The 27,469-nt window shown below is 44.6% G+C and overlaps 1 protein-coding gene across 1 annotated transcript in view; it reads right to left on the reverse strand.

Moving 5' to 3' along the window:
- Positions 1-3,519: 3,519 nt before the first annotated feature.
- The window catches only part of CD96 (CD96 molecule), a 29,478-nt gene continuing 5,528 nt past the window's right edge, over positions 3,520-27,469 (reverse strand). Inside the window, exons 3-15 of the mRNA XM_086463449.1 lie at positions 25,945-26,054; positions 24,261-24,483; positions 17,889-17,944; positions 15,527-15,617; positions 14,991-15,167; positions 13,717-13,770; positions 12,378-12,422; positions 11,421-11,495; positions 8,608-8,697; positions 6,691-6,792; positions 5,978-6,067; positions 4,706-4,829; positions 3,520-3,628 (exon numbers count right to left, since the gene is read on the reverse strand). Of these exons, the coding sequence (XP_086319575.1) occupies positions 3,520-3,628; positions 4,706-4,829; positions 5,978-6,067; positions 6,691-6,792; positions 8,608-8,697; positions 11,421-11,495; positions 12,378-12,422; positions 13,717-13,770; positions 14,991-15,167; positions 15,527-15,617; positions 17,889-17,944; positions 24,261-24,483; positions 25,945-26,054 (1,346 nt within the window). The remainder of the gene's footprint in view (positions 3,629-4,705; positions 4,830-5,977; positions 6,068-6,690; positions 6,793-8,607; positions 8,698-11,420; positions 11,496-12,377; positions 12,423-13,716; positions 13,771-14,990; positions 15,168-15,526; positions 15,618-17,888; positions 17,945-24,260; positions 24,484-25,944; positions 26,055-27,469) is intronic.

Raw genomic sequence — 27,469 nt, forward strand, 5'->3', positions numbered from 1 at the left:
AGGTACCACCGTGCTACCGCCTGTGTGGCAATGCCTGGAGCATGCCGCACAAACTATAGGGGTGCTTCTTAAATAAACAAGCCAAGCTTAATTAATTTACAGGATCAAAAGGTGCCTTGTAAGAAAAGCCACTGCGATGCTGTTTAAAAAAAAAAAAGATGCGTGATTCAGAGTGAGGGAAAAGGTGATTTAGGTGGATTAAGGCTTGGTGGGGCGGCACTCGGGCATGCCAGGGCCAGGGCATGCCCTAGGCTCACAGCTGTCCCCTTCGCTGTCAGAGGTGGGAACAGGCAGAGGCTGAGGATGCCTGCCTGCCCGGGCTCAGGGCTGGCAGCCTCTCCCCTGCCCCCCATGAGTGGGGCTCAGCACGGCTGGGATGCAAGCAGCAGGGTTGTGAAAAGTCACTTGCTCCACTGAAGTCCCCTGGCCCTGGCACTGACTTCTCAAGGTTCGTTAGTGACTGAAAACAAACAAATTTCTTGCTTTTATCCTCCCACCTGCCTAACATTTGCTGTCTCCCCAAAAGCAGGTGAAAACCACTCGTATATAAACCCACCTCACTGCTCGGCTTTCCTGTGTGCTGCTTTTACAGCTGCATAACACAGGTATTAAAGACCATGTACAGTGGACCCAGGTAGTGTCACGGTATTACATTTGTGTTATCCGTGACCTTAGATTCTGACCCAGGTCTGCTTTACGGGTTTCATTGTCGTGGATTTGCATTTAGCGACATACACTCAAGATGCTTTTATAAAATCTTTTTTTGTAACCATGCGGCAAGCTTTGAACACTTTATTCTTATAGAAAAGCTTTTATCTGACACTCCTGTAGCCATCTTCAAGCATCCGGTAACGATCTGGGCAAAATTATTCCAGGGCTGACAGAACCCAAGTCCAAGCTGAATAATTTAAGCCTACGCACTGGGGCAGATGATGCCAAAAATTATGGTTTGAGAGGCTGGGGTTTTCCCTCTTTAAATTAAAGCAGGGGTCAATTTTGAATGTAACCACAATTCTTGAGTAACTACATGTTACATGCTTACCCCGGTGAGGAGCAGGTGAAGCCAAAAAGAAAAATGAACTCTCTTACGCTCAATCTAGCTGCAGAAAAACGGGGAGATAGGGGCTGGCAGGTGGGGGTTTTCTCCCTCTTTCTCCACCTAGGTCCCGCCCTGATGGCTGCCCCCCCCGGAGCTGGCAGGGGAAGGCAGGCACCCTCCTCCTCCCCGTCCGCCAGCCCCGCTCTGCCACCCGGGAGGCGCCGCCACCCCTCGGCTCCCCTCGCGATGCCTCCGGCCGGGTCCGGGGCTGGGGCGGGGAGGGGGCGGGAACGTGCCCCGCTCGCCGCCGGCCGCTGTGCTGCGGCGCCACCTGCTGGTCGGAATTGGGAGCGCGGCTGAGATGGGGGGGGGGTCTGAGGAAGATCGTCCAGGAGAGGCTGGCAGCGCTCCTCGGCCAGGCGAGAGTGGCCTGGAGGTGGTCACATCGCTGGTCCGGGTGTGTGGAAGCAGCAGCAACAGCAGCAGGACCCTGCGGTGGTGGGTGGGCCAGGAGCCGGGCTGGCGCCCCCCTGTAGCTCTCCTTGCAGCCGGGCTCCGGGAGCGGTGGAAGTCACGCCAAGCCTGAGCTCTTCTCAAGGCGCCCTGCAAAACCTCAGCGTCAGAGGGAACATCGCTCACGTGAAGCGACTGTGGGGATTAAAATATCCGAGATGATAAAATTACCCCACTTCAACAGGTATGCCATGGGCGGTCATCTAATGACAAGGGAGAAAGTCCTGGCTCTCCACATCCCTTGGAATACGGCTATCCAGCTTTTTTTTTTTTTTTTTTTTTTTTCCTTTTCCCCCCGATTTGATTTTTTAGGAGCAAAAAGCTGCCTTCGTTGCAGTGACTGATAGTATGACAAAAGTTAAGCTACTTTGCTTCTACAAACGCACGCAGACAAGAAACACTCAAATTAATATTGAGCCTTCCATGCATGTGAAGTCTGTACAGTGTTGTAGGAAGGAAAGTGTTTTCTGTTCAGCACAGATAACCCCTTAGCGATGACTTTTAGCACTGCTTGTGCTATAAGGTAAATAATACAACAAAATACTTTAAAAATATCCGTCAGATCATTCTTTCCAGTAAGTCATTCATTCATCTATATAGTGCTCCCAACCCTGATACTCATCGACCAGTGTTTAGCAGTAAATACAGCAAATCCCATTCCTAAATCAGAAAACCGATTTCAAACTTGACATGATTGACTTTAGTTCATTTGCATTAATTACAGGAGTGCCATTGTGGCAACCATACATTTTCAAACCAGCTGGCAGGGACAGTTCCTTGGCTGTCTGAAGGTAATGTAAGACCACGCTGCTGCTGGCAACAGCAGTGCTCCTGCTGCAGCTCCTGTGCCTTGCGACAGTGATCACGCAGCTGCTGACCTGGGTGAGAACTGTGCAGCGGGCTGAGCGGACCCCACCCTCGGCACGGTCGTTTAATCATTCGTGTCAATGCAAGGAAATGCGCAGCCTAGGCACGATAGGCGTAAGACCAGACCGTCCCTTCCACCTGGGAAACTACCCCTGAGGTCTTGAAAAATGTGAAGGTAGCAGATGACAGAAGCTCATTAAGACTGAAGGAGAATAAAATTATTATAGTACTTTTTTTTTCCTTCAGTGTACCATAAATATAATTTCAGAAAAGCAGGCTCAAGTGTAATCATTGTTTCAAGGACACAGCACTTCCAAAAGGACTGTCATTTTCTGTTACCTCTAGGGTCTTTATTCACTTCAGCCCTTAAGTCTGATCCGCAGGTGGCTTGTACATGAGCCCAACGTTGAGTCTTTCTTGCGACTTCACCAATGGCAACTGAGTCGTCTTCACGAACGCTTCCACCAGGCCTGCACTGTGCCCTTTCATCTCGCCAACCCCTCCCCGCCACCCTGCGCTGCAGCCCCGTGAGGGCAGATGCAGACTATTTTCTTTCATTGTAAGGTGCTGATTATTTTTTGTCTGGTTTCACAGTGATAGGAAATTATGTATTGGGTCATATTAGTCAATATTTGTATAGTAAAATATAGTGATTTTAAGAACGGCTTACGTGAGTATCAAAAAGCTTGTGTTAAGCCAATGTTTCCCGTGTAATCGTGGTGTCCATACGGCAGAGCTGTCATCTCTATACACTTAGTAAAACAAAAAGCTTCAACACTCTTTAGGCAGGCTGGCGGAATGATGTGTTAATCTGCTCCCATTAACAAGACAGCAAATTCCCAGTTGATCACCCAATTCAGATTAATCGTGTAATCTCACAACGGTGACGCTCACAACGGTGTTAAGGTAATGCATACATAGAGATAGACGGGGTGAAGTAAGTGTCCTCAGGAGTGCTCGGCTTCCAACATCAATGTCGTTCAGGCATTCTGAATTTGAATACGGGTCATTAACACCGAACTCCTGCAATCACTGTTTTAAAGGCAGAGCCTTTTAACTGTGTCACCCTTCTGCGCCCTACACAAGGGATATAGGCGGCGTTACAGGTTTTCCAGTTCATGGCAGGACGGGGGAGTCCCATCAGACTCCACCATGGACGTGTACTTTATCGGAGGTGGCGGTGGCTTGAAAGGTGGAGGTCTGTTCATGCTGAAACAGAAGAGAAAAAACGCGCTATCACACAAAAGCAACATAAAAGACTGTTGTAAAACATTCACAGGAGGAGGTAGGCATTATAATGACACTAAGGCATTATAAGAGCACCTGAGATTTGCTCTAATATACTGCGACTTCCATGTTTCTGTTCTATAGCCCCAGTGCACCTCCTGGGATTCATTTGTCTTTCTCGGCTCCCACCTTACAGTTTTACTTTATTCATTCTTTAAAAGAACAGATCGTGGTCCCGGTGAACCGTTCAAAACCCTTGCAGAGATCTTCTGCTCGCACTGCTCTCTGAAGGTATATTTAAAGACTCATAATTTTTTTTTTTTTGTCAATTTATAGGCCAAGATAAAAAAAGGTCCCATCCCAAATCAGTGAAAAAAATCAATCCCATTTTTACCTTCGATATACAGGAGTTACAGTCATGAGTCAAAAGGGGTTTTTTTTAGAACTGCAAATGATTAATTATCACCATGAATTTTCAAACATTTTAGTAATGTTAGTAAGATTAAAAATAATTGGCTCTTAGACACTGCTTTCATCAGTGGATCTCTGAGTGCTTTAGTAGGGGTTTAAACTTTGGTAATAATTACAAACTCAGTGCTTCTTTGATTTGGATTATGTTTCAGGTAGCCTACTTTCACATATATTATTCACAACTCAAATAGAGTTGCCCTAGAAGTACAATTTCATTAAAACATGTCCTTAAGTAATCGTGCAAAATGAGACAGCAAAAGCAGTTGGCAGGGAAGCTAACAGAAGTGGGGGGCTCTGGGGAAAAAAAATGACTTGTATTCTTCCCTCACTCCCTGAAACTGCACTGCAGCTCTTTTTTAAAAGTTTATTTTATAAATAACCCACAGAACAGATGAAAGGACTGAGAACACTCCACATTTCGTACTGCTGTGTGTAAAAAAATGACATTAGTGATCCATGTACCTAAAGGCCTCATGCAGTACGGGTAGTCTCAAATGAAAATGCATAAATCTAAACAGCTGTGTTAGAGTTTGCGCTGTCCTCTGTGCCACCCCTCCCACCCCTGTTGTTCCCCTCCCTAGTACTTACATCTCTTTCTGGTATTGACACCATTTCCTGATGCCTAAAACTATTAGAAAAGTGCAGAAGAGGAGCAGGATGGCTACCACTGTTGGCCAGGGGAAGCGACTGGCTTTTGTGTTCCTTGCGCCACCTGGAAGGGACACACAACAGAGCTCAGCCGAACATCCTCAGAGAGGAGGGAAATCTGGGCTTGCTGCCTGTGGCTCGCTGCTCCCTGCCAGGCACTGGTGACAGCGCAGCCCCAAATCGATGCCAGACTGTCAGATTTCCAGGCTGAGGATCCCAGACTCTGAACATTGCAGCTCTAGTTTACGGACATATCCCACTTTTGTTCTGACCGGGTTTGCGGGCTGATTTCAGCCACCCATTTGTTCATAAGATGAGATAATTTAGGCACAGCCCAGCAAGCATTTCATCCAAAACCCATTGTTTTTCTCTGTTCCCCCCATGAGATTCTCTGAGAAGAGCAAGCATGTCATGGTGCAGCTGGGCACAGCTGCCCGCCCCAGCCGTCCTTCTCACCAGCTTATTTTTGTGCCGTTGACACCGAGCCCTGCCAAAACATCTGGCCAAGGATGCAGCCGCCTTTTGGGGTGGTCTATCATTGGCGGCGCAGCACCCCTGCCTCGCCCTGGCTGCCTCTCCCCACCACAGTGCTGGGATCCTCCCAGCCCTGCTTCTGCACAACCACCCTTGGGGGTGCTGACAATGGAAAGAGGTGCCCTCGGGGTCCCAGCTGCAGGGAGGAAGGAGAGGAGAAGCATGGTCCTCCTCCAGCTGCCATGGAAGGTGCAGCAGTGCGCTGTGTGCCAGAGAGGGCTGGAGCACAAGAGTCACTGGGCGATACCACCTTAGTGTCACCTCCTGTTGTGCTGGCGTCACGACACTTTGCAGGGTTGGTCATACTAGTACATCACCCAGCCTGGATCTTAGCCACAGTGGCAGCCAGTGCTGCAGCCAGGCACCAAGTCTACCACGCTGCATGAGCCGTGAGTGGCCTCTGGGGCGTGGGAGCATGACCGGCCAAATTTTGCTGCTGGAAGAAAACATGCACCGAGGCATTGCTTGCAGATGCAGGGAGAAGGCAGGAAATGCCAGAAACCTGAAACAACTCGTGGTATGGGGACACAGCAGCCATGACTCCTCATTTCATCTCTTTTTCCTTTTTTGAACTCCCCTGGTCAAATGTACAAGGTGCTCCAGGTTTTGTGCTTTTGTGCTTTTCTTGCTTACTGCAATGCATGGTGAAAGAAGAGGATTTGTAGGACAATGTCTCACCTGTACTGTTGAGCAGACTGCTGGTAGTAAATAAATTTTTCCTTCTGGTAACTGAAATTGGCTGGTCTGTGATGCTGAAGGACAGGTTACCTAAAAAGATATGAGCACAGAACATTTTTAGTCACTTATTTGGGATTTTTGAAATGAAGGTCGTGTTTTGAAGCTACTGTTGTTCACCCTGCTGAAGGATAGAAATCAGGGTGCCAAAATTCACTTGGCAAGATGCCTATGGTTTTGGCCTACAACCTGGTGTTAGACAAAAAATGTGCTTTTATCAAGTTAAAGAATAATAGAAGAAAGAAAGAAAGACTATTAGAAAACACCTGTTAAGGTGTTCCAGCAAGCCAGCATTGAGCTGCGCAGCGGTCTGGGAGAATGATAGGCTTTCTACCTCTTTGACAGTAATGAAAAAGCTAAAGATATTAAGTGGCTTAGCAGCAACACAAAGAGTCTGCCTCTGCTGTGACTGAGTGAAACCTCAGTCTCCTCTGTCAAGTACTGTGTCTGAACCACAAAAGTCATCTGTCATCTGTTTATAGACAGACATTTTGCCTTTCCTAATAGAGTTAAGCTACCTATGCTGAAGATCAGTGCTGCCTAAGGATACATTCCTGTTTTTTCTAGCCATCTCCATGTTCACGTCTTCCAAAATAATAGCTAAAATATGCGACTAGACAGTGGCACAGCATTTCCAGAGCTGCCATGACACTTACGATGCACCAGGGTTGTATTCTGGGAGGAGCGTGTGGCATTCCTGAGGCTTTGTGGGGATTTGGTAGTGGAATCGTTCAAATCTGTAAAAAAGAAATAATATCCTTCAATTATCTTACAAGCCTGTATGTGACTATTTCATCAAGCTCAACTATTTTATACCCTTTGCTTTTCTCTGATGTAAATGACAAATGAAATAACAGAGATACCTGAAAGTGTCTAGTATAATTGCTGATTTAGAAACTGAACAAAAAAATTCCACTGTTTAAATGATGTAAACGAGTAACCAGACAGAGCCAGGAAAATCTCTTTCTTATGAGATGCTGGTTCTGATTGAAATTGAGCACTCAAGTATGCATATACTTATATATATGTATTTATGTATGTTTTAAAGAGCCCTACCAAAATCAGTCCGATTTTAAGGCACTCTCTAAAAATTCACTGAGAATTTTGGACATTAATTCAATACAGTTCTTTTCTCCTTGTTTATTAGGTGTTTAATTTTATGGGGATAAGCAAGGTATATGTGGCATTTAAAAAAGTTATATATGTAAAAAAGGACATACATTTAGAGATCCTGTAGCACCATGCTCTATCTGGCATGCTGATGAGCACTACTTATCATTATTTACATTATAGCTTGTGTTAGAGCCTCCAAGAATTGAACTGGTAATGGTAATCCTTGTTGTATGAGCCTGCTGGCCCTGGGAGGGCACAGGGACACACGTTGGTATGCCTCAGCAGGGGCACCGGTGCCTGTGTGCTCTGAAATTGCCCCTAATTACGGCTGCTGGACTGAGGACCCTTCAAGGCCATGCCTCAGCTGGTGGTCAGGCGGGCATGGCTGTGGGGAAGCCGATGAGTGGTGCAACACATGGTGCCTCCTGCAAATACTAGTGTAACTCAGCATGCTTTTAGCAAAAACTGCAACTGGCAAGCTGTGCAAGAGTGGATCATGAGGTATTAGTTGTCACAAGGTTTTAGTCTAAATGTGAGGTTGTAGGTTATACGTGGGTAAATAAGCACCAGAGTGCCACCAAAAATATATTCAGAAAATGGAAAGCAGCTGCGACGTTTGCACTTCAGCCAAAAGACGATGGCCATACAAGTGCAAAAGCCCATTGATAGGTCCTGCCTGTTCTGAAAGCACAAAGACAAACCAAGATGTTAAAATGAAAGTCGCTTCTGGCTTTCGGCTGCTGAGCAGAGATTTTCTAAAGGGAAAGGTTTGTGAAAAAATGACCACCCCTAGTTTTTTTTATGATTTATTGATCTTTAATGAGAACACCTTTCAATGTTCTATTAGCCAGCCTTTATTGCACTGCATTATCTCATTATTTCATTGCTACTCTGTGATTTTATTTAGCTTCTCCAGTAATTTATTTCATCTATAAACTACTCTCAGTACTCACTACATTTGCCTAGCAACTATCTCAATTTTAATCTTATTAAATATGTCTAATAAAACCTGGATACTCAAATTTTTTTTTGTTCCTTTTTCACCATTGCAAATCCTTGAGCGCTTGGAAGACTCAAGGCTTTATCTTGTAACTTAGTGCAACTCAACAGGGGAATTGCTTCTGTGAAGTATTGAAAAGCTGGTACAGATTACACCATGCGACTTCTGGCCTCTGTTGGACACAACTTTTCCAGGTTTAGTGTTAATTTTTGCATGGCAATGTGATGACTATCAACTAGCAGCTGAAAGCACTGCAGAACTAATGCTCTTGGCAAGGGCATCACAAACTGAGGACCATGTAGAGCTGAGTAGCTGCTGCTGTACTTTTTGCAAGATACTCCAGATCTCTCTAGATTTGCAACTCAATACTTGCTAAGTTGGTGCCACATTTGCACATAATTGGCTTCATAACTCCCCTGTTACAGTCCTATGAGGCAAAGAAGATGCACCATCTACTCACGTGTCGTCATGTTGTGAGTTGCCAAAATCTCACTGAATGCTGTGGTGCTGGTATAGCTTTTTGTCTCAGTTGTAGAAATGAGTACTCCTGCTGAAAACCACACAAGCTTGTAAAAATTTCTCTAGAGGAACATATCACCTGTTTCTCATTTCCCCCTCTTTCTTCTCTGTTTCCTGAATAATGAGGTCCAACAGTGGTAATCTACTGCTTGAGATGCTGGCTTCCGTCAGACAAACACCACACAACTCTGTCTGGTTTGAAAGTCTATCACAAGATAGAACCTCAAGAGGAGTTTGGTGAGATGGATAAATAAACTTTGAGAAAAACCTATGGGGCATTTTAAGCACACGTTTTTGGATTTCACCTGAGTTTCCGCTGATACTCAGTAGTTCTGCGTGCACTGGCTTGTTTTGACCTGAAGCTGGTAGAACGATGAACAAATGTATGTAAATCAGAATTTAGACAGGGTTTCACTAGCTCCAAGGAGACAAAACTGTCTTCCCAACTAGCAAAGAAAAGTTTTGAAGAAATTAACATACAGGAGACACACCTGCAATTCCTGGTGCCAAATGCCAACTTATTTAACATTTACCTTTAATCTTCTTTTATAAGTGCTAAGTATTCTAGAGCTCAACTAGCTATTTATCTGATGTTCAAACACAGACAGATTGTGGTTAGCAAGTAGACCTCTCTTTTCCCAAGAGAACCATTTCACATTTACTAAAAGGAGTCCATCTTTCCTTACACCTGTCTCATTTTTGGAAAAGTATCATTAAGCCATCTGAACAAACCTGAGAAGGTGAAGTGCTGCTGTAACCCAGCACTCGAAGCCTGAGCATCTCTGGGCTCAGAGATGGAGTTATCGTGGAAGCTAAGCAAAGACCAGGCTGCAGTTTTAACAGCCTTAGTATTGTCTCCCCACCTCCTTCTTCTGCCTATACCTGTGTACTCTTCCCTCATATCAATTCTCAGCTGGCTCTTGGATTTCCGTTAAAAACTTGCAAAATAACAGGAACTGAAACAAACCCGTTTTCACAATGGCACACTTGGATGTGGCGTCCTGACTTGGCTACAGCCCAAAGGGTCTGCGCAAGAAGCTGATGGTGGCACCAGTGTGGGAACCAGCAGTGAGCCAGAGAGGAGAAGCACTAACCCGTGGTCAGCACACCATGACTGCCGCACGTCAGGGGCATTGGTTGTTTCCTGGGCTATTTACAGAGGAGAAACGGCTCAGCTCTGCCTCGCACTATGACTTTGATATCGTACCTCAACAAGTGAAGATATATAATCCAGGGAGGAGAATCCTCTCTGTTCACATTGTGTATTTATAGCCTTTGTCGTGAAATTGTTTGTTGAGACAGAAGGGCTTTCAATTCTCTTGGACAAGCACTTTGCTGCCCTGCTGACAGCCAGGCTGGGCACACGTCTCTACTTTGTGGATGAGGAAGGCAGCGTGAGAAGCAGCAAACTTTAGTTTCAGTGCTGCTGCAATCTGTGTTCTTGCCTGGCATTTCTCAATCTAGACTCTTTGTGCCCCAAGGCTTTACACTGATTGATTCGCTCCCAGCCAGCATCCTACTGGGGCAGGACAAAGCCTTGTATTCAGCATCTTCCTCCACATGCTACCCATCGCATTACTCGTGCATCTCTGGGTAAATACTGCTATAGCGTAAGGTAGGCTACTTCAAGTGAAGATTGCAGAAGTGAATTGTACAGCTTAAGGAAGATGTCCAATGCCCCACAGACTCATGAAAGTTAGTCTGTTGCAATCAATATTTTTGCCTGGGAGAACAAGGGCGCCACAAATACCAAGGGCCAAATCCACTCTTGCCAGCTTCTGCTTCAGCACTGGATCATTTCTGAGCCAAAGTTTTGGTGCTGCTATGGAGGGGAAGATGGTGTTTGGGAGCGACTTGCCACGTTGCCTGTTCCTTGTGCTGCCTGTGCTGCCATTCCGCACATGCTGTTTTGTCTCCAAAATGCGAGCGTGTGCCATGCCTGTGTTTATTCAGACCATATGGCAGCGAGCACACACCTTGTTGCTGGTAAGGGTAGCCCCAACGCCCTTCTAACTGCTGCTTAAAACCAGCCAGTCCTACAGGGATCAACATCTGGGCTTCAAAATGGAAAGAGACTTGAAAGAAAAAGTGTTTGAAGACAGGCTGTGCTGCAAGAAAATGAACACTTCTGAGACATACAGGCTTCAACCCTTTGCTTTGGGATCACAAGGCAGGAGGTTCACAGCTTCACCTGCTCTTGATTGAGGCTATTGTGCTATTGAGAGCATGCCAGCCACTGGTGCACATACCTCTCCCCAGGAAGCGAGGTTAAACCTTTCCAAGTGAGTTACCCTGCCCTCCACTGGCATCGGTGTCACCAGCCCAGAGAAGAAATCACTGGGTTGAGTCATCTGCTATAAATATTTTTTTTATCGGTGGTTTGTATTTGTACTCCCATGCTCCAGCGTTTGGGTTGCACTTTTTCTAGCTCTAATATCTTTCTATTTTTGTATAATATTTAATTAAAGAGATACAAAGAATAAGTGTTATAAAAATATATACTTGATGTCTATTCGCTTGCTGAAATTAATGTATATAGCCTGAACTGAGCATTAAAAAAGATAAAATCAAGACAGCATCTTCTCATATATTTGTTTTTGAACTGCGGACTTCCTAGTGTATAATGCACTAGGAAAAGGGCTTCAGTGGACATGAAATTGTTTGCTATAAAAATGCAAGATGTTTATTGTGTTTATGTATCTTTCTTCTATGTTCGTGAAGCAATAGAGAAAACATTTTGGCTGAATTCATTACCTTGTGTCGTGGAAGCAGGAGACAAGCTTGCTTGACTTGTGAAATCCAGAGAGGCTGAAGATGTCAACTGATGCTCTAAAGATGAATAGATTACATGGTATCATATTTAATTGATAGGGTCTTTTAAAAATAATAGCAATAAACAGTAAAACAACCTGGATCAAAGACTTTGTAGTAGGACTCCACAGCAGGAATCCTGCTGTTGGAGTCAAGGTTAAATTCCCAAAACACATCCCACAAATTCAAGGGTTACCCAGAGGCAGCTGACGTTATTAATGCTGACCCTTTCATGTGGGCTAGCTGTGTGCTTTATTTATTTATATTTTTATACCCAGGGTTCAGCTTAACTGCTGTGGGGTAAATTATGCACTTGATGGTGGTGCTTCCCTGCCTAGCCAGGGCCTTGGCAGAAATGGTCCTGACAACATGCAGCAGCCATATAAGCCCAGAAGATTGCCTACTCTCGCGGGTTTTCCTCTCAATTGCTGAAGGTAATTTTGTATAGTTACCCATATGCATGCCCTGGTAAAGCAGTGTTTTTTATATCACTAATGAATGGGAATGATGTGCTACTATTGGGTCCAGGAAAAGCGGTGGGTTTAACTTTTCTATCACATGCACTTCTGTCATAATAGGGAAAATTTGTTCATAGTTGTCTAGGGGCTTTTATTCCATTTTATAAAAAGGCATAAGAATAATATGTGATATTCATCATGCCATTTTACATAGTGTTCTAATGTGACAGTTTTAGTAGGATTTGTGTCAGATCTCCGCTTGGGTAACTTCATAGCTCACAAATTTCTGTCCAGCAGCACACAGGTACCATCAGTATGAGAGCACAGTGACCTTTCCCTGGCATGCCTCTGGCTCTGTGTATGTGGCATTTAAACAATCGTCAAGCAGAGATCATACATATATTGACCGAGTAATAAAGGCGGCTTTTTTCCGCCCCCTTACCTGAGGTAGTCATGACAGCTGATGGAAGTGCTGAATTTCCAAGGTCTGTAACAAATCAAAGAAAATACTTTTACTCAGGGTGAGAAAGGTGTTAATTCTACTTTAGAAAAGTGGATGATTCAAAGGCTTAAGGGTGAAAGAGTGAATCATACTTAATTTCCAAATAATCTTTCAACTCAGCCAAGCGGTCTAGCGAGAAACATGAAGTACCTCAGGTAACTGTGCTGTGAAATCCCTATGGAAACAAAGAATTGGGGAAAAAAGTTTTGGAGCCCCTGGCACCTCAACTCAAAAAAGCAGAAGTGAGTTACATGGTTTTATCCCATACAAACAGGTGCACCTTGTTAGCACACATGTTGAAATAACATATATGACCTCGTGGTGGCACCTGCATAGCACCATCCATGAGGAATTTCAGAGACTGCAACTCTGACAGGAAAATTGGGGGTCACTTTGCACTGAAAAGTGCTCACCAAGTCCTCAAAGAGGAGAGGGAGTTATTCCTTGTAATTAAAAGACTGCTAACCAGCCAGTCAAGCACAGCAGGCACCATCCTGCCTAAGCAGCATTTACAGCCTGAGTGAGAGATGTCTCACTTTTCTTTTTTTTTTTTTTTTTTCCCAGGAGGTGAGGCAAAGTACTCCCTGAGTAGGTTAGGAGGAAGGATTAAATGTCCCCAAGGGGCTCCATGAAGGAGGTGATCTATGAAAGTTCACACACCCCATTAGAAAAATATATCTGGGAAGGCAGCCAGAATGTACCTCTGTCTGGTCAGGCATGTTGGGAGGGCATTGGGCGGGGAACGACCCTCTGCAGGATCTTAGCGTAAGTGGGTAACCACCAACTCTCCAGCTGCTTTCCTTTGCAGGGAATGATTTATCTGTCTGCAGTCAGTTGATAAGAAAACAAACTTGCAGGGGAAGAGCATGGATTTACCAAATTTACACAAATTAAGAGGCATCCCATCAGTTCTTTAATTAGGCAAAAGTGTTGAGGATCTTGGCTGTGTACTCAAGCAGAAGGTAGAACCATTAGTAGGGCTGTTATTTTTAATTATCAGTTCAGTGATAAAAGAGCTATATTCAAATGCCAGCTGAAGCATCAGAAATATTGAGTGCCTCTCAAGGCTGAAGTTTAATTATGCTTGGGCTTAATTATGATAGATTACATCACCAAAATATCTGTTTATTTTGTTTTCTCTGAAGTCATTGCTGCAGAGAGGGGTACCTTACTACCCATACAGAAGCAAGTTTGCAAAACCATTTCTCCAGCAGCTTTAGGAATTTACAGATGCACCTCTAACACAACCCAAGCTATTTAGTTCTCTAATTTATCCTACCTTCTGAAGCCATGGTGGTAAAAGCTTCGGATGAGGCTTCATTAGACTTATTGTCTGTGAAGAAAAAAAAAAAGAAAGATGAAAGCAGTTCTTAAAAGTAGTCAGGCTTTTGTTATAAAGGCTGAAAATTTAGTTTGTGTCATACTGTGCATTAGTATGGCACCTTCACAGAACATAGTTGAGAATTAATTTAATTCTTTCCTTTCTGTCACTTCTAAATACATTAACATTTTTATACAGAGTGGATCTATCTTAGTGTTAGCATAGCCTGCAGGCAAGAATGTAGACTACTTTAATTGACAGCTCTCAAATTTGAATATATTTCTACAAAACTGTAAATTGGGTGAAATGAGTCATTTTGGAGAAAAATTATCATTTATCTCTCTTTCCTCTGAAGCTATATTTCCAGAAGAGTAAGCTCTGGCTTTTGATGCAGTCTTCTGTTGTGGAGAAACATACCCAGCCACGAGCGAACACAGCTGAGCTGCAAGTAGTCACTACAGTACTTGATGTACCTGTGGAGGCTGCTAAGGGACTAGCAGTTCAGTTGTATTATCTGTGCAGCAAGGAGCATACACAGTAAAAAAAAAAAGGTGTAACTATGCATTTGCACCTGACGAGGAGGCACGCACAAAATGGTGCTAAAGGAAATCAGTCTGCCCTTCTCTGGGGCCACCCTGCATCCTCAGAATTGCCATAAACATCTGCACTGCTGTGTCTCCTGTTTTCACCGACTACTTGAGAGAGTATTTCTCCACACTTCCTTAATAGCGTAGCTAATTGCTATAGTACAGGTTATAGGGGAGTTTCTCCACTGTCCAAAATAGTTCAAATGTTTTAGAGGCCTTTTGCAGGTTTCTCTGAAGATGTACAACATAAACCTGACTCTAAGGTTTTGATTTTCCAGAGAGCTCTGCTGCACACATGCAGACTTTCTGCCAGGAGTGCTCAGTGAGAAACACATGATTGTAATAGCTCACTGGTGCCATGTGGCTAAGCTAGTGTATTTTTGGGTATGGGAAGCGCAGCAAGATCCTGCCTAAACAAACAGCAAGCATCTTATGTTTGCGCAGGAGTTTCTTAGCTCGTTTAGAGGCTTGAGCAAAGACTTGAGCTAAAAAACCTGCCAGAAATTTCAAGCTGTGTGATGAATTTGTACAATAAAGCTTCCATACTCTTGGCATTTCTTCAGTGTTTTAAATCTCAGAGAATACATTTGTTTGGTGTTCTTAATGTTTTACATTTTAGATGTGTCCTACCTCTGAAAAACTTACCAAAGGAAACAAATATTTCTTCTGATGAAATATTCCATGTTTCATTCCCAAGGAATGAAAACAGGCATGTGCATGATAACACCTTATGTGTCTGCTGGGTCCCTTGCAACATCAGAGATGATCTCAGCTGATAGAAACCTTCACTGTCTTGCAAGTCTTCTTGTTCAACAGAAATTTCTTGGGGAAATAAAAAAAAAAGACCCTCTCATTATACACCAAACTATAAATCAGAGCTGTGCAAAATATTGGTACTGAAAAGCAAGCTCATACGGCTGCAGGTTTCTTTGCTGAGACACTATCAAAGATTTGGCAACAACAGCGTGGTTATGCGAAGCCATTGTTCCTATCACTGGCAATTGCAGGGGTCTATGGTCACTGCTGTTCAACAGCTGCTCCCTTTGAGGAGGCCCAATACTCTCCCCTTCACCCAGGTGGACACCTAGAGGCTCTTGTGACAGGAGTGGATAAGCAACTATCGCTTTTCTTGGAAATGACTTTTACAACTGCGCCATTGTCCTGTTGACAGGTTGTATTACCTCCAGGCTGCTCCGTCAGGCTCGCTCTGTCCACGTACCACACGAGGCTTGGCTTGGGAAATGCCTTCCTCACGACACAGCTCACGTTAGGCTATGGGGCAGTAAAAGCCAGTTGTTAGCCTCCATCATTTCTCACCTGGCTGCCAGCTTCCAAAATCCCTTATGGACAGAACTTATTTACTCACTGTCCTGCTCAGGAAGGAAGCACTTGCTTCCTCTTTATCGTGTTTCTTTCCCCTGTATTTTTCTTGTTGCAGACACCATTGAATGAGAGGCCAGGGGTACCCCCATCGCCCTGGGCCAGGTGGGGGGTGACGGGGCTCCAACACCCTCCAGTCCTGTGCTGTGGCTGGAGAGATGTAGGGTGACCCTCCCCGCCACCCTCTCACCAGCAGCCCAGCACCTCAATGACAAACACCCACATGGAGAAACACTGGAATCAGAAATGGGGGTGTGGTGTGGAGGGAGAAGGAGACACCTCCTGCCTGCCATGTAAATCCTTCCTTTGTTAGGCAGATAGAGACAAATCCATGAAAAAGACTGCCTAGTAAAATGATATGTTGAATATACAAAATTAGGTACCTTTGTAGAGGGCACGGTATGTAAGAGATTTCCAGAAGTCACAAGGACTTGCACGCTTTAGATGCAGCGGTTCTGACTGTATGCCAGTTGCTCCAAAAATCTGTGTTTGTGCTCAATTTAATTTCTCATCAAGCAATAAATGGGAAGGACCTCAAAATCAAGGCTGGATGAAGGGTTGGGCACTAGCAGGGTGGGAGGTCTCATGCTGCTTGCATGTTCCAAATTACATTTACTCAGCAGGTTATGGCACTAAGAGGAATTGCCTTGTCAATTTAAACAAAGAAAAAAAAAAAGAAAAAAGCATGTGCTACTCATGCAGCACAAAGCCCTCTTCCTCCCACTTTCGAAGAAAGTGGTTCACACATTTAGTTGAAAGGAAGCTTGATGCATTGCAGCCAGCAGAAGTCAATCATTCAGTATGGAGACTGAAACTACCCAGCTGAAACTCTCCTCTTGCCATGACAAATAACCTCTGAACTCTTAGTGTAGTTGCTTTACCCTCTTTCCGTTGTTCCCTTATTTTTCAGGCACTTTTAGTGCATAATATTTTTATAAATGCATCCTATGAAGAAATACAGATCTGACATCCAAAGTAGATTTAAGCTCTGCAAGAAAGGGCGGAAAAAAAGAAGAAAGGAGTCAGTGTTTGTTTGGAGGTGAAAAATGAACAGAGGTTCTTGGCAGAGTTTCTGTTGCCTGATCCCATGACAGCAAGACCCCCTTGCTCTGCTCAACAGGATAGTGCAGACAAGAGCCTGCAATGTCCAACACCACACCTGGAAATAGATCACCAAGAAAATTATACTGGTTGCAGAACCAACTGACTCATGGCTTGTCTGAAGCAGGTGGATACGGTTAATGCCAGGTTCTGCCTGGCCACAAGCGCACTTTCTTAATTTGGGATGCTCACAGATCAAAAGCTTCAACCTGGATGGATGCAACAGGAAGCAAAGTGCCATAGCTAGTAGCCAGAGCGGCTTGCTAGTCAGCCACATGGGCCACAAGTATATTTTATGTCGAGTATGACCAGTGCAGTATGTCAGACCTTTAGGTTTTGCCATTACCAAGCACATGATAAAACAGAGGTCCCAGAACACTGTTTAACTGCTCAGCTCTAAATAGGGGCCCTCAGACCTAGATCCAGTCACTGCATTGGCATCTGATTGCTCCATCTGAGTTCTGCTTGCAGCATGACACATTACACCTGTCACGATTGTCACCTCTCCATTGGCACACTAGGCCCTGAGCACTGCTGCCACAGCACCTGTTCCTCCCTGTTCGCAGGGGGGCTGTGTGGCACGAAGAGGCTGCTGCTGCCTGGCCCCTCGGAGCAGCATCCCTGGTGGCAAGTGACCTTCTTCAGATGGGGATTTTAAGCAGTGTGGAGAGGGCAGCTCGAGGCTGCCAGGTGATATCCGGCAGATGGGGAGGGAAAGGGAGCATCACTGCCCCCTGCAACATCATTAGCTCCTCATAGCCTCTTGATCCTGTCCTGGAGCCTCCTCTAGCACTAACACAAAACCAGATTTTGCCCACACCACAGAGAAGCCCTTAGCTAGCTCCAGTTTGTGCTCACTGAAGCAGCTCACTGCTGTGGGGAATGCGAATTGCTCAGAAGAAAGGGCATGAATGGCTGACAACTCATTGACTTGCTCGTCGCCTTGTGAGCTCAGTCACTTTGGAGGTCCCACCTATGTCTGATTCAGCTTAGCTTGGCTAGCCCTGCTGGGGTGGCATGGTGTCGGTCACAGGCATTACTCTTCACTCCAAAATTGCTCACCTTCTGCGAGGTGCCAGCTGATCCCTCCTGCAGGCTTACAGAGATCTCAGGGTAGGCTGGAAAGCAAACAGAAGTGTATTAGTGAAATGGATACTGAAGGTCACAGTAACAGCTTCTAACAAGACTTAACAGCCTTGTTTCATAAAAAGAGTGAAAATTAAATCCTACATCCACCTGTGACAATGTGCTCCCCACCGCCCCCAACCTGACCTGTATTTCCCATAACCCTGCTTGAGTGATAACCACCAGTGGCAGTCATAATGGATGCATTTGGTCATGATGGCTCCACCCAGCGTAAAGTGGATTCGGGAGACACAGTTAACCACACAATAGCTAGGGCCTAATCTGGATAATGCACCCACACAACCACAGTGCTGGCCAATGTCCAACTCAAGCCAGATTTGGAAGAAAATAACATCTGTTGTCAGTATGCAAATATGACTGAGTCCATCATCTTACTACATAAACTGTGGACAGCCCAGGGGTTGTTGAGCTCTCCTGCATAGCAGCTTCTCCCCTTGAGTAGGGATGCCTCTCAAGGTTAGTCCTTGAGGTTGAAAGAAACCTTATCGCATCAGATACTAGGTAAGTGAATTGGGAATAAGAGCACTGAAACTTTGAAATCTTAGCAAAGTGATATAATAGATTGATTGCACATATATAATCTTTTAGACAGAAACTGTTGACCAAGTCTGGGACTAAGTCTGGATCCAGTTGCACCTAAAATCCCCACTGAGAACGAGTTTAGAATGCAAGGGGATCCTTTCTGAACCTCATCACTCAATGGGAGGCTCTCCCTGACAGTTTTGTCTGACCCTGTCCTCTATGCAGTAAATATTCAAGTGTACCTTGCCATAGAATCTTGTCAGCCACTGTTGCATTTACCATTGAACTCCGTTAACTCACTGTCTTATATCAATAAAATATATTGTTGCTTCTCTCTCGTGAGTGAAGTGCATGACTCCATCTGCAACACCACCCACACACCTAGCAAGATAAAAGCTTGCATAGCTCCAATTTGAGGTCAAGGAAGTGGTTTAAAAGCATATATCAGCAGCTACTACCACAAGATCCATGATGTATTTCACTGCCTATCTAAACTACTCTCGGGCAGCTTTGCTGGAGAAATGAGCTGAAACCATCCTTCAGTCACAGCTCCAGCAGCAGAGCCACCTTTCCCGGGACTGCTGTCTCTAGGCATATCAAGGATAAGAGGGTCATTAGGAACAGTCAACATGGTTTTATCAAGGGGAAGTCATGTTTGACCAACCTGATAGCCGTTTATGAAGACATAACCAGGTGGATAGATGATGGTAGTGCAGTGGATGTGGTTTATCTTGAGTTCAGTAAAGCATTTGACACCGTCTCCCATAGCATCCTTGCAGTTAAACTGAGGAAGTGAAGTCTGGATGATCAGGTAGTGAGGTGGATTGTGAATTGGTTGAAGGAAAGAAGTCAGAGAGTTGTGGTCAATGGGACAGAGTCTCGCTGGAGGCCTGTATCTAGTGGACTCCCTCAGGGGTTGGTACTGGGGCTAGTACTAGTCAATACATCCATCAATGACCTGGATGAGGGAATGAAGTGCACTGTCAGCAAGTTTACTGACGACACAAACCTGGGAGGAGTGTCTGACACACCAGAAGGCTGTGCTGCCATTCAGAGAGACCTGGACAGGCTGGAGAGCTGGGCGGGGAGAAATTTTATGAAATACAAGAAGGGAAAGTGTAAAGTCCTGCATCTGGGAAAGAACAACCCCATGTACTGGTTGGGGCTGGGGACTGAGCTGTTAGAGTAGCATAGGGGAAAGGGACCTGGGGGTCCTGGTGGACAGCAGGATGGCCATGAGCCAGCAATGTGCCTTCATGGCCAAGAAGGCCAATGGCATCCTGGGGTGAATCAGAAGGGGTGTGGTCAGTAGGTGAGAGAGGTTCTCCTCCCCCTCTACTCTGCCCTGGTGAGACCCCGTCTGGAATAATGTGTCCAGTTCTGAGCCCCTCAGTTCAAGAAGGACAGGGACCTGCTTGAAAGAGCCCAGCTCAGAGACACAGAGATGATTAAGGAGGTGGAACATCTCCCTTATGATGAAAGGCTGAGGGAGCTGGGTCTCTTTAGCTTGGGGAAGAGGAGACTGAGGGGTGACCTCATCAATGTTTATAAATACGTAAAGGGCAAGTGTCAGGAGGATGGAGCCGGGCTCTTCTCAGTGATGGCCAATGATAGGACAAGGGGCAGCAGATGCAAGCTGGAGCACAGGAGGTTCCACATTAACATAAGGAAAACTTTTTCACTGTGAGGGTGCCAGAGCACTGGAACAAGCTGCCAAGAGAGGCTGTGGAGTCTCCTCCTCTGGGGACATTCAAAACCTGCCTGGACACGTTCCTGTGTGACCTACTCTAGGTGGCCCTGCTCTGGCGGGGGTGTTGGACTAGACTATCTTTCGAGGTCCCTTCCAACCCCTAACATTCTATGATTCTGTGACTGCTGAAATAAAACACTTCCCAGTTCTTGGTTCGTCTGGGTGTTTGACAATCAGTCATCTGCAAAGGCTTTAGCCATTCCCAGAGACATTGATTGATTTTGGACACAAGCTAGCCACATGCTGTTGCTTGGACAGACATATGACACTGTCACACTGAAGATGCTTCCTTCCTTGTTGGGAAGCCCAGAGCTCACCTTCACATCAGAGGAACGGGTTTCTGATGACGATATCCACAAAAAATGGAAAAAGTGTTTTCTGTTGTTTTTGCAGCATTTTTATTCCAGGCATGGCTGACTGTATAGATACAAGCTACAGGTACCATAAGCCTCTCTTAAGTTGGCTTTTCTAAATTAGCCGTTGGGATCACCAGTTTGCAGCAACGTTAACTGACTTGTTAAGTAAGGACTGTTGAAACTGTGCCAACATATAGCAAATCTCAAAAGCCTTGGATAAATTGTGCTTTCAGCCCTTTCTGAGCCTTAAAACTGGACTGGAAACAAGTGCAGCCCCTGGATTGCTTAGGCGATCCATAATTCTTTGTATTTCCAAACTAAATCTCACTTTAATCTCTACCTTTAAAATGATTATCTTTTTTTTTTTTTTCTAACCCTGTTAATTTATATCGGGTCACATCAGTTCATCACGTTCTCCTCCGAGGTGAATTGCTCAAGTTCCCCTGTTGTTTTATATAGCGAATCCACCAAGGACTGTCCCACCTTCTTTTTTTTAATTTCTATTTTTCTGCCTAGTATTGCTGATGGATTATGCCTGGGAGTGACCTGTGCTTAATTATCACGGCCTCATGGTTTTTGGGACTTAAGGTACATTTAAGGTGGAACTTTCTTTTTTTTTTTCTTCTGGACTTGAGGGGGTTTTCTTTGTGTGTGTGGATTCTTCTTATCAGAAAATTAATGTCTTAAGATTTCATTCTTGTTTCTGCCAAAACTGTACAGATGGTAGTGGGGCTGACAGAAGACAACCATACTTTTTCGGATGTAAGGTGAATTCTGGTAAACCGTGCCTTCTAATCTCAGCTAAAAGTTGGCTGGGAGACCAAATAACGTCTAGACTAGTGCCTGCTCTTCCTTTTCTTTTTTTTTGATGAGAATGGGTATGTTTTTCCACATCTGTATTGGATGCTGCCCTCAGATTTCTCAGAAGAGATGTTTGCTGGGTAACTGTTCTGGCAGGCATCTCTCAAGCACAGCTTTGAATGACCTAATAGATCTTTTCCATGTAACATCTCAGCCCCTGTTAACAGTTTGACACTCACTTGTCTTGCTAGGATATTTACCAAAGTTTTGGGTCTAGCAGAAATTCAGTATTTAGCATAGTAGTTTCTGCTGCTGAACTTGTAATCTTACAAAAAGGAGAAATCAGTATTTGGCAGTTAGACATGAAAAGGCCATACATTTTCTCAGAAACTTGTATCTAAAAGAACTCTGTTGTAGAAAAAATATATTTTAAAACATTTCAGTCCAAAAGTACCCTCTTAAAAAAAGCTCTCATTGTTGAATGTCTGTTTTTATTTAACCTATCAAGACTCTCAACTTCACTGAAAGACTTGTTCATGCCTTCCCCATCCTCTCCTGCCCAGCTCTCAGTCATACTCAGGCCACATCAGGCATCTGTGGGGAAGTGCCACTGCTGCCCCTCAGACTTGGCTTGTCTCTGCTGTTTAGCCCTGAAGTGTTTGTCAGAGGGACACTGCACAAGGAGCTTTCCCCAGGCAACAGTACTTTCCTCTCCCTCTCCTCCTCCTGCCCATTACAGCACCATAGTACGCTAGCTGCCTGCCCTCCCTGCCCTTCTTTCATGCCACTGAGCCTGTGGTGTTCAATTGCATGAGTGTTTGGGTGACTGGGGGGTGTGTGCTGACTTATGGAGATGGGAAAACCTCCCAGGTTTCAGTTGGCCTCGATCCTCTAGCGAAGTCCTTTCTAATGGCCAGGACGACAGATATAAACAATATAAGGTGCTGTTGACATTTCATATGCTTACTATCATGCGTTAGATCCTGCCCTGGCCATTTGAGGCTGAGACTACCTGCTAGGACATATATGTTCATTTCTTCACTCCCTGGCCAGCTTTGGCACAAGGAACAAGAGAGGTGTTGTCATCTGAAGTGGCTGTTAGTCTGTCCTCAGATGTCAACTGGAGATTGCTGGATTATTCCAGCCACTGTCTCTGACTGTTCCCTGACAGCTCCTGCCCAGCCAGTGCATGGGCTTGCGGGCTGGGGCAGGGGTGGCTCTGGACCATCTGCTCTCAGTTTCCCCTCCTGCTATAGCACAAGAGAAGTAAATGGAGAAAAGCTGGTTTGATGCAGCTGTGAGCAGCGTGACTTCAGTGAATGGTAACAGAAAAGAGTGAGACAACATGCTGAGAGCACAGAAATGCACTTCTTCCAAGATCTGGACTCCATTGGCCTGAGGTCTGAGAGACCTTCCTCAGCACCCACCACAAACAAGCTCTCAGGGAGGCCCTCCACCTAACCTTGCCCTCAGGACAACTACGAGAGAGGCTGATGGCACAGCACCCTGGTCCAAAGCCAGACAGCACTTACTTGGAACATCACAGGGTGTTCACCACCAAAGGCCATGGTTGCTTTCTCTTGTTTGCCTCTCTCCCCTGTTGCACTAATATGCTGATGTGAGTGCCTGCACAGGCAACCACACACAACATGTAATTCAGAGAATAAGCCAAATAAAGCAACCTCTTAGGCTAACAGATTCACAAACCAAGGCAAGAGCATCAGCAGGGATTGAGCAGAGAGAGAGTTCAAGTATGTTAGTATACTTGAATGATTACCCAGGTAACACTACTTATTTGACAAATATTGATTTTTAAAAGTAAGACCCATGTCTGAATCATGCAAACGCAAGAGGAAATTTCAGATCATTAACTTCTATTTTTATTTCTCTTGCGTCAGTGACCAACAGCCCCCCGAAACAGGTTTTGTTTCTTTTCTTTTTTTTTTTTTTTTTTTTTTTTTTCTTCTGCTCCGTGTTGAATCTTTCTTTGCATTCAGAGCGTCAGCCTCTCATGGCCATGCTGTCCCTGAGCTGCGGGCTTCCTTGGGCAAGCAGCTACAGTCAAGGGACTTTAGACAGACCCACTGTTTAACACCCATTCATTTTAAGAGCATTGGAAATATGTTTTCCAGATCCATTGCTCCATAAGCAGAAAATACAGCCCCGTTTTCAGTGGGCAGCATTCTTCTGATTCAGTTGTACCTCAGCAATTGTAGAGTAGTTCCTAAGCTACTAGAAAGAGAACAGAGCAAGTAACTAAAGATGGGCAAGGCTTCCAGCATGAAATGCCAGCCCACATGTTTGTGATACATGGACGCTGCCACTCCTGACCAGTTTGAGACCCCCAGGCAGGACCTCATTTTCAGAACCAGAGCCTTTGGCAGCAGTTGAACATCACATGCCTTCAAGGATGCGACTTTGCAACAATGGTAGTTTCAAACTGCTTTAGCTGCCTACTAAATTTTGGCCATGATTTCCTAACCACAGGCAGCATGGTCATTTTGTAACGGGAGCACAGAGATCATGACAACCAAGGTACTTACCTGTAACCCACAAAGTGCCAAAGTAAGCTCATGCATCGGGGTCAGATAGCGGCAATGTGCGTGCCAGTGGTGTTGATATATGCACAATGCATCTAGTATTTTTGATGCCAGAAATTGAAGGAATGTACTCAAACCCTTCCTAAGAACTATGGGGTTATTTACTAACGTTTTAACTCATTGCAGTGAAAAAAAATACAATGTAAATATGTATATATAAAATACCCCAGTGTGTTTCAAAAGCTATTACCTTCAGAACCAGACAAGAACGTTACCTTTCTAAGTACAAGTAGGCAGGCAATTGGCGTAAGTCCCTTACCAAATACTCTTACGGTGGTACTGCTCTTCTGGATTCTCTCTGGGTGGTACATCACATAGCAGGAAAACACCCGGCCATCATCCGTGATTTTGGTGGGGAAAATCTTTAGAGTGTTATTCAAACCCAGGTGGACTCTTTGCCTGTACAGCGCACTGCTGTTCCTGTACACTGCAGGACAGGAGGGCTCCTTGGTCACAAGTTCCTTTTCCCTGCCGTTTTCCCGCTGTGAAAAGAGCAACCCACATAATGTGTGAAGACCAGACACCTCCCCCCCCCAATATTTTTGTAGGCCAGCTCCATTCCCACAAAATCCTCCCTTGCACCCCTTGCATTGCATAGTAGTAAGTGGACATTTGCAACATCTATTTTTTTCCAAATACATTCTCTCCCAGAACTTCAAAACCAATAGCAGTCACCATCTTACCAATGAACTATGGAGTGAACAGCTGTCTTCTGAGTCCTGACCTCTGTAGCCTGCAGAGAGGGCAACAGAGTTGCTTTCTCACTGCAGCAATCTTTAAATTATGCTAATACTCCATACATATTAAATATGACTGAAATTCCAAGAAAATCCTTGCTCTTTCAGATTTTAAATGATGAGAACCTGATAATAATAGCTAAAAGTAATCTTCTCTCAATGCCTGTGTGCCAGCCACCCTTAGATATAGGTGCAGCCAGCACATCCTGAACATCTGTGCCTCGGTACATATTTGTCAGCTATACTCTGAATGACGCATGTTGACACATATTGTGATTGTGCTGACCTTTGGGGTTTTTTCCTGCTTCCTTTGTTACTTTCTAGAGTGAACTAGCGATGCTAAAAAGTAGCAATGACAAGGGTGTTCCCTACAAAAATTTTAAGAATTTTAATGTTAAGAAAGCACTGCAAGGGGGAGTTCTAAATAGATAATGAGCTAGGACAAAAAACTAACAAACATAAAATATTTGAAAATCACCTTTAAGAAAACCTTCAACAGTTACAGCTTCTCAGTGATAATAGGTAGAAGTTAACAGGGAAAGCTCAAGGACATTGCTGGCTGATACTTATCTCTACATAGTGAAATTAATGCTAAAAGGTTACATTAAAACATGCATGCAAATATTTATCCAGAAAGTGAGATGCAGACAAAAATATAATGAGCTTTATATCTCTCAGCAAATTGCTTAAAAATAGTTTTTATATGGTTAGCAAGATAACTAGGTTTGCATGTCTTCGGCATGCATCCGTGACACAGAGGTTAACAAAACCAAGAACACTACAATCAGCCCCCCCCCTTTTTTTTCTGTTTCAAAGCAGCGTGATATCTCACTACCCTTCACAGCAACCATGTATGTTTCAGAGATACTAAAGCTTCACTACAGCAAAAATCCCCGAGAATATTTTAGTTCTGTTACATTTGCTAAGTTATTTGCCACTTTCCATGGACCTGCTCTGCATGTACTCCTGAAAAATTAAAAGCAGTTAAGTTAGAATTTTCCCTCTTTGTTTCTTTAACAGATACTGTTTGCTGTGTCTAAGTTTCAAAACCATGTTTGTACTTTTTACTATCACAGTCCAACATGACTGATACCTTTTGTTTAGCAGATTCTGCAGGATAAAGTAAAGTCTAACATTTCTATTTCAATCTGCAAAAATACCCTGTAGTTCTGTCTGAAATTTATACCTGAGATGAAAAATACTTACCACTAGCCATTTGAAAGGATAATTGGACAAATTTTCTGAGGTCATGTCCTGAAGGCACGGAATTTCTAAAGTCTGGTTTAACTGCACTTCCTTCACGTAGTGTTGCTCCTCTTTTATCATTGCAACAACAACAACAACAAAAAAAGCCCAAGAAGGAAAATCAGAAACACGATGTTCATTGTGCTTTAAAAACTGATGCAGACTAGTCTTCTGTTCAAGGGACAGGCACTTTTTTGATTAGAAAGGAACTGTGATTTTCAACCATTACCTGTAGACACATTTGTTAAGTGAAAGCCCTGCATCTGATTCTAGATGCAGTTTCATTACTCTAAGTCACATCTTTACCTGAATTTTGGGGCTATTCATAAAAACCTTTGCTGAACTGCAGGATCAAGATCTCTTTTTGGAGCTGAGAATAAGTTGAAGCTTCAATTTTTCTCTTACAATTTTTCTCATACAATTTTCATCTGCGGCAATAAACCTTCACATCAATTTTGTGAACTGGTATTTCCTTTTCTCTGAAGATATTGACAGACCTTCTTTTCACTAAGCAAGGTGTTCAGCATGTCAGGCAGGTTAAGATTAACCCCGTTGTTCAGTGTAAATGCTCCTTTTGTTATTCTCTAACCTGCCCACTACCAGAAGCAGAGCTCATCACTCTTTCCTTTGTCATCGATTTAAAAAAGCATTTCAGCATCTCCTACCCTACCCATTCCCAGTCCAGACCACCTGTGGAAAGGCAGTGATGCACCGAACAGAGCACAGCTGCAGTTCAAACATCAGGTCTGCACGTGTGTATGCATTTAAACAGGAAGAGCATTGGTGATGGCCAGGAGATGCTACAAGTGCCTTGGTGAGCATTCTTCTGTCTGACCCTCAGCCCGGCTGTGGGTGGTAGCACTGTGCAGCCTGCCTGCCGCAGCCTGCCTGCCTGCCACCGCTGTGTTGCACAGACCTGCCTTCCCTTTTCCCTGTGGGGAAACTCTTGAACCTTGCTCCCCTGGTAGCCCTGGCTTATGTGTTGAGACAGAACAGATACGTGTTTTATTTATATTTTCTTTTACCTGGAGGGGAGGGATAGTATCATAACAGTCCTAGACTGTTATGCTATTTGGCAGTAGGGACTTTCTGGTGACTGTAACTTCCTTTATGTCTGGCACCCCAGCATGGGGTGACAGTGCCAGCACGCAGCCTGTGCTACAGGAACGTGAAGAAAGGCAGTGCCCAGAGTGGTGCCCAGGAGACCCAGTGGCAGAAGCAGCTTGTCTCTGCTCTCCATCAGAGTGAAGCAGCTGAGGAGCCAGTTATCACAGCAGGACGTGGAGTACACAAGCCCTAAAGGGGCTGGATAGTCTGGAAAGGATAAAGAAAGGGCAAAGGAAGCAAATCTATAGCTTCCCCAGGATGAAAACCACAGAGGAGTCTTTGCTGGGGCAAGCTGCCGTGCAAAAATGCTGTGCAGCATACAAGTAGTACGAAGATGAGTAGTTGCCCCAGGAACTCAGTCTGCAAACTGCCTCTGCCT

The sequence above is a fragment of the Leptosomus discolor genome, chromosome 1 (assembly GCF_034619465.1).
Source record: "Leptosomus discolor isolate bLepDis1 chromosome 1, bLepDis1.hap2, whole genome shotgun sequence".
Lineage (NCBI taxonomy): Eukaryota > Metazoa > Chordata > Aves > Leptosomiformes > Leptosomidae > Leptosomus > Leptosomus discolor.